The 7,249-nt window shown below is 36.4% G+C and overlaps 1 protein-coding gene across 1 annotated transcript; it reads right to left on the reverse strand.

Annotated features, from left to right (window-relative positions):
* Nucleotides 1–3,085: 3,085 nt before the first annotated feature.
* On the reverse strand, nucleotides 3,086–6,627 carry LOC128209207 (uncharacterized). The gene is made up of 4 exons (XM_052913145.1): nucleotides 6,485–6,627; nucleotides 5,970–6,137; nucleotides 5,304–5,464; nucleotides 3,086–4,338 (listed from the first exon to the last, which is right to left on the reverse strand). Exons 1-4 carry the CDS (start codon nucleotides 6,522–6,524, stop codon nucleotides 3,220–3,222), a joined length of 1,488 nt encoding a protein of 495 aa, XP_052769105.1. The 5' UTR covers nucleotides 6,525–6,627; the 3' UTR covers nucleotides 3,086–3,219.
* Nucleotides 6,628–7,249: the final 622 nt, after the last annotated feature.

Consider the following 7,249-nt stretch of genomic DNA (forward strand, 5'->3'; position numbering starts at 1 on the left):
AAAAATATCAATTTCTTTTTGATAATCAGTCAGTAACAAGTACAACAAGCAGTTGAATATTCTAGATGTTTTACAAGGACATTTTCTTTCAGACAACTAAGAAAACTAAATTCTTACATGGTAAGAAATATACGCTAACATGTTTTAATCAAAGCGCGAGGCGCTGAAAGACTATCTGCGGGCAAATATGTGAGAGTTGCAAATTTTATTTGAACTATGGGAATGGGTGAAGAGCACATAAATCAAAGTGAAAAATGTGCCGACAGCGCTTGTGCCCACACTGGGCGAAGAAACAGACATATATATATATATATATATATATATCTTTATGGCGTCTTGTGTCATTTTGTTTTTGTAAATGTCACTTCAATCGTCGTAATCCCCCATCCCCATGTATTTAGTGTTACAATGCATGCCCCATTTCAATCGTTTCTAAAGGTTTTTCGTTGCTTTGATTAGATAGCATACGATAGGAAAATACAATACATCATCTATATATATATATATATATATATATCATTTCCTTTTATTAACATACACGTTTTGTTTAGGGAGAATCTTTTTTTTTTACAAACAACTGCAGCAATAATTCCATTCAAAATGCACAGCTTTATATCAATTCAGTCGACGTATCCCCATGTATTTGAGTAAATGCTCTTTTCAATCGCGTCTAAAGGGTTTTCAGTGCTTTGATTAGATAGCATACGCTAGACAAATTGTATGAACTTACACGTTTTAATTCTTTAAGGAAAATGATTTGATTTTTACGAGCAACTTTAGCAATAATACCTTTTAAAATGCAGAGCTTATCAGATGGTCGTTTTCCCGCGGTGAGGACAAACATGTGGTCAGTTAATGTATGTAGAAATTATGTTTAGAATATAGGTCAGTTAATGAAGTTGAAACTATTTTTAGATTATCGGAACTAGTCTGTTTTTATGAATGAGAATAAGATTGTGCCTTTTAAAGTTTATTGATAAATTTAATGTTATTTATGTTTAATCTAAGTACCTGTGTAGAAACAGTACTAGTGCTGTTATGAATGCTTCGTACTCTTTGGATGTAAAACAGGTTTAAACCGAACTACTTTGCTTCACCAAACGTATGCATGACTCGCTTATATAAATTGAAAGCCTTATGTCTAAAACTATGCCAAGAATACACCGGAACGAAGCTTTTATGCAAAAATGAAAACATCTCATTAGAAATATAAACGCCTAAAATCATAGAATGAATAGTATCTTGTTATTGTGTAGCAGGTAAATTACAATGTATAGTATTTGAAGCATTAGCAATGCGAAACCTGAGATACAACTATTTTAACACTAAGACAATAATTATATTTGTTTCTTATCTCATAAAAGTCAAATAAAAAATCACCATTACAAATAAGCGTGCTTCAGGGTCACGTCAGGTTTTAATAACAAATCCTGCAGGCGATGGGACACTTGCGGTCGGTAATAATTTCTGAAACATCATGGGCTAAACTAGAGTGAATATCAATACTGTATATGTTATCTTCCTACCGGAGCCTCCATTATCTAGACCCTCATTAATCTGATAAATATAACGATCTAAAAATAGTTATATTCTGCTAAAAATAAAACGCCGGGATACCTAATTACAGCGCGGAAATAGCCGAACAAGCAAAAGTTCATACTCGGACTGCAACACGACCAATCCATTTGTATGGTTTCGACGTCATTGTGCTAAACATAGAGCGCATTGAGACAAAAAATGGGTTAAAACGACATGAATAGAAGTAGTTCTTTGGAGTTTGTGGTCTTAAGACTACCTGCGCGCATGCGAAGATAGTCTAAAAATCACTTTTAAACCACACACATGAGAGATTGAGAACGAATCCTATAGCTGTTGAATTACAAAGAACACTTGTAATAAGGTACTGTAGTGACATACTGACTTGATAAGAATTTTACTAGGTAACTTAACATTGTAAAGTCTTAACATTTCAATATTAACTAGCATTCACCAGAACCAAAACATTTTCCTGACAAAAAAATACTGGTAGTCGGTAGCGGTTACGTTCCTTGTTTATATAATCGATTGTTCAAATTTCACAATCGATTGTCGCCGATGTAGGCCTTTACGATCAATTTTCGATTATATTCGATCATCGGCACAACACTACAAGGGACAACTTTGAAACAGAATGTTCTTAGAACTTGCGAATCTCTTTTTCTACGGAATGCCTTATTGTTCCTTCTTGCTTTTGTAATGTGTGTCATTCCCTTCATTTGCTCCATTTACGTTTAAATCATGTGTAATACATGTCTAGAATATGGTATGCGTGTTAAAGGATTCCGGCATCGCCGGGACACATGGTTTTACTGTGATGGATAGCCAATCTCATTAAAATCATATTGTGACGTTCACTTCATTTCATTACATTATAGTGTAACGTCGTGAAGCGTGTATTGGGGATTTGATTTTAATGAGATTGATGGATAGTACTAATCTAGACCCAATACATGTAAATTGATTTTTTTTGTCGAATTGGATATATTCAGATCGCATAGTTATCGAAGAATAATGTTAGGGTATTATGAAAGCATTTTGGTCCCCTGCGTCGGCGTCATAGAGCAAAAACACTGTTGGACTAACATTGATAGTTTTCGAGTTATGCCACTTTACCGACTGAAATAAACAGACGATCGTTGGCGTTCGATCCAATGCATTTTATGTCGATTAAAATCAATGCGTCATAATGCAGAAGAAATAAGTTTTCGTATTTTTAATATTGCAATAAAATGGAGTGCATGAATGTGGAATTATTTCAGGGCAGCTGCAGATCTCGCCAGTTCTTTAAACTTATTAACAAACCCGACGGTTATTTTCTATAGAGAACTCACCTCTTTACATTGATTTACATTGATAATCACTGCATACTGAATATTTAAATGGCTAACTCGGGACAAAAAAAAAGAAAGCAGAAATTTCCTTTAAACATTTTTAATGTAAGTATAAACTCTCATTGAATGTACAATCAAGTTGTAAATAACTGTACAATTTAAATACAATATAAGTTTAAGTTAACAATGTAAGTTTTATGGTAAAATGACAAATATATACAGTAATAAACACAACTAAATTTAATATGTCACGCGGAATGCATAAACATAAATGCGTATGACACTCACAAACTTGTAGATCAGGTACACTGTCTTTATTTACAACATTTGAGACTCAGAAACTCGAGCCTTAGAGTTGAGTGTATGAAGTTTGACTCTGTGGCGTTGGGGCGTGGCTCCAGGCGCCCGAGGGTGGCGAGTAGAACGGGTTGCTTATCGACGAGATGAACAATGGCTGATAGGGATCATCCGAGAAATGCGGGCTTGGGTACTGGGGCGCTGGTCGGAAGATGTGGTCCATTTGACGCATGGACGACAACATCATTGGCTGCTCCGCCAGGAACGGATATGGGTAGAACCCGCTCAGGGGTCTTCCGGGAGAGAAGACGTTAATCGGGTTGGGCGGAAAATTCTTATCGGCATCGGGTCGCCGTTGTAGTGGTGCGATTTGATGCGTCGGTGGTGGCAGCTGCGATGGCGGATGCTGCTGGTCCTTCTGTGCGCGCATGTGACTGTCAATGGACGTCTTGTAAGCAAGAATGTCTGTTAACACTGGAAAGTCGTTTGGAAGACTGCTTGTGTACTGTGTGTATGCGGGTAGTGGATATCCCGCATTCATGAGAGACGTGGGTATCTGCGGCAGAGGACGGTCGTACCCGCCACCTCTCACGCTGGTTACAGGAAGTGTCCGTGAACTGCTGCTGACCAATACAGCACTGTGAACTTGTTCCACTTGAGTGTCACTTGTACTCGATATGTTGCTAATTTGAGCTGGCTTTGCGGGGTTATCTCTTGGACTAGCAAATGCAGATGAGTTCTTTGAGTGGTTGAAACCGTTTTTCATCTTTTCGAAGAAAGCTGTCGGGGTGACTTGGTTAGGTGGGGATATCATGTCATAAGCACCGTGTAATAATGTAGTTGCAAGGCCCTTTTTAAGCTTATTATTTTTTTCCCTTTCCCTCTGTTTGGCACGTGATTTTTTTCTAATTTTCTTTCCTTTTAAAGGATCATTCGTAAATTTTATCAGTTCACCAATGATACTTTTCATCACCAATGATGGCACCACTGTCTCATTGCTGTCTTTAAAACAATTATTTTCGTCTGAGGAACTAATTTCATTGTCGTCTGCTGCGGGACTATGTGACTCCGCAATTCCGGAACTGCACGAACTACTCATGCTCGTGTCTGATGACTTGGCCTTCCCAGAATTCCCGATTACTTCTTTCCTGCGTCTATTTTGGAACCATATCTGAATTATGAAAATAATGACATATTTTATCATTTTGGGTGCTGATAAATAATAGAACATACTTATATGATAGTACCATGATAAACTTATTCTTTCCATTTTGCTGGGAAAATATCTAAAGGCCATTTTACAAATTACAAATTTGAAATGTTTTCAAAAAGTAGAAGTAAACTTGTTTTTTGAAACTGAAAAAAATGTTTGCGGATTTTATTTATGCAAAAAGGTCATTTTGACTTAGTTGAAAACGTTACTTTGTTTCTTTGTAAATTCGTTTCCATAACTTATCCATCTTGATTATGTGAGTGCATTTTAATATTGGGAGTGTACAAGATCCATCAAATTTATTTGAAACAACATCAGATACTGGATAAGACTATAACGATGTGATCAGTCCTGGCTTATCTATGTTGGTACTTTATCATGGATTTATGGTCGTAATCTTCCCTGTTATTGCTAGGTAATGATATTTTATCTCGATTATCGCCGTTGCCATAATAACAGTTTAGTTGGGTTTCTATAATGACATTTCACATCCATATGGCAATCGTTTGCTTTTAAAATTATATTTCGTTGGCTAGCATTGGCATACATATTTCAAAATCTATACGAGTAGTATTTCTTTATGCATTTTTTATATATTTTTTATTGGTATGGATACAAAGAACATTTCTCGACAGTCTCGATATGATGCAGATACTTCAATTTCCCTTGTTGAATAACTACGCACTCAAAAAGGTATTATTATTTCACTTTAAGTGTCCCCCCCCCGCCCCACATCATCGAAGTTTGATGTACCACAAATGTACACAAACAAAGTCAAATTTGTTTTTACAAATGTTTACATTATGAAATTATACTTGAAGCTCAAAGCATAGTTTCGAGACATTGTGTGAAAATGCGATAATAATAGTGTTTTTTATGACTCATCTGTGAAAATAGTCAAAAGACGGCTGTTATACACTGACCTTGACCTGGTCCCTGGTGATGCCGACCCGCTTGGCGATGAGCTGTTTCTGTGTAGAATTAGGGTAACGGACCTCAAGAAAGATGCCATTGAGGAGTTCGAGCTGGTAGCGCGTATATGAAAGGCGCTCCCGGGGTGGAGGTGGAGTGAATGGTCGGTCCTCTGCGAATGAAATAAGTACATGATAATATAATATTGCTAAATTTCCTCAAAAAGATGCCGTTCAGTAGTTCCAGCTGGTAGAGCGTGTATGAGAGGCGCTCCCGCAGTGGGAGGGGTGAACGGCTAGACCTCTATAAAATAAATTTAATGTAGTCAATGGCATATGATAGTTAGTATATACCTTGGCGACTCCTTTTAAAATGTTGGCCAGTGGTTCGAGCTGAATATGAATGGAGGACATGCGCTCCCGGGGTGAGGGGAGGGGGAATGGCCTGTCATCTTTAAGATCCATGAATTACTTAATTATAATTACAATGAATGCAACTGAAAATGAGCACAGACGCATTTTGTGGAATTAATTTGTTATTACTAAGTGTATATGTTTTCTTCTTCTAATTAGAACATGTTTTTAAATAATACCAATAGTATAGTAAAACGATTAACCTATGGTTGAGTGGAAACCCTGGAAAACAGCTTAAAACGGAAAATAGCAAAATGCTCTCACCATCATCGTCGTCTTCCTCCTCATCCGACTTGAGGGCGGCGGACACAGGCTGCTGACTTCCGGCGTTGGTCTGGTTCCAGTGCACGAGCACCCGGTGGTCCAGGTGAGGCCCCGCCATTCCCCCCGACAAGGGATGGGTCGGCAACATGTAGTTCGGATCATAGTGACCTGATATATAAAATGTATATTTAGATTGACAGGCAGTTATATCCAACGGAAATTTCCAGAAAACACGTCTCATGCTACAAAACTACAAAAGAACTATACATCGATATTTTATAGTGATAAATAAATTTATGCTTGGGTAACGTTCATGTTCAGCCAGAGAACATGGTTTATTTATTTTAATTTTCAAAATGTAAAGTGAAATAAGTACAATATGTAAAATGAATGAAATATCATTACATTCTGAAGAATATTTATATATGGAGGAATGTAGTAGCTCATGTATGGTTCAAGGAATGGACGAATTAAATTTAAGTTGATTTAAAAACACATAAATAAAGCATATATACCTATATTAAAATTCCTCCTGACAGTGTCCACTTCAATCATGTTTAAGTAAAACCACGTAAAAACAATCTACTTTAATTCTAATAAACACCACTTTTCTTAAATATATATCCGTAATCCAAGGAGTTCATGAACATTTATTTATAAGTTCCACTTTGCCATGTAGATTTGTGTATGGCTCTGTCTGCAATTTTTTTCCTTTAAATTATATTCTGAAGAGTACACATCGAAATTATTTTTAGTAACACTTCAATTTAGTTGTATCGTTTTATATTATCACAAGTATCGATGTCATCTTGATGACAGCAATTTGCTCATCTTTAACACTTAATTGCTCTAATTATTGCCTTTAATTGCTTTATGCGTTTGTTTGTCGCGTGTCAATCGAATTCTTCCGAATATACGCAAAATCGCGGGAACTGACACGTGCTGAGTGGCAGATAATAAAGTTGTTCATATTTTCTTCTCAACTTTTACAAACTGTTAGAATCCATCTTTAGAGAAGTTCCGATATTCCGACACTTTCAAAATCCAACACTTTTTGTAATTAAAGTAAGCAAAACTATTTGGAATTACCAAAATATTGATCATTTATAGTAAAATATATTTCAACACGAACATTCTCTGTCCTACTTTGCCTGCAACCATTCTTTTATATTAGAAAATACAGACTTGTACTCTTTTGCTGCTGTCAAAAATATTTTTCCCAGACAATTTTATACATTTATAATCCACGTCGACACATTTTTAACCGGGCTGGTGCGAAA

Source organism: Mya arenaria, chromosome 11 (assembly GCF_026914265.1).
Source record: "Mya arenaria isolate MELC-2E11 chromosome 11, ASM2691426v1".
Classification (NCBI taxonomy): domain Eukaryota; kingdom Metazoa; phylum Mollusca; class Bivalvia; order Myida; family Myidae; genus Mya; species Mya arenaria.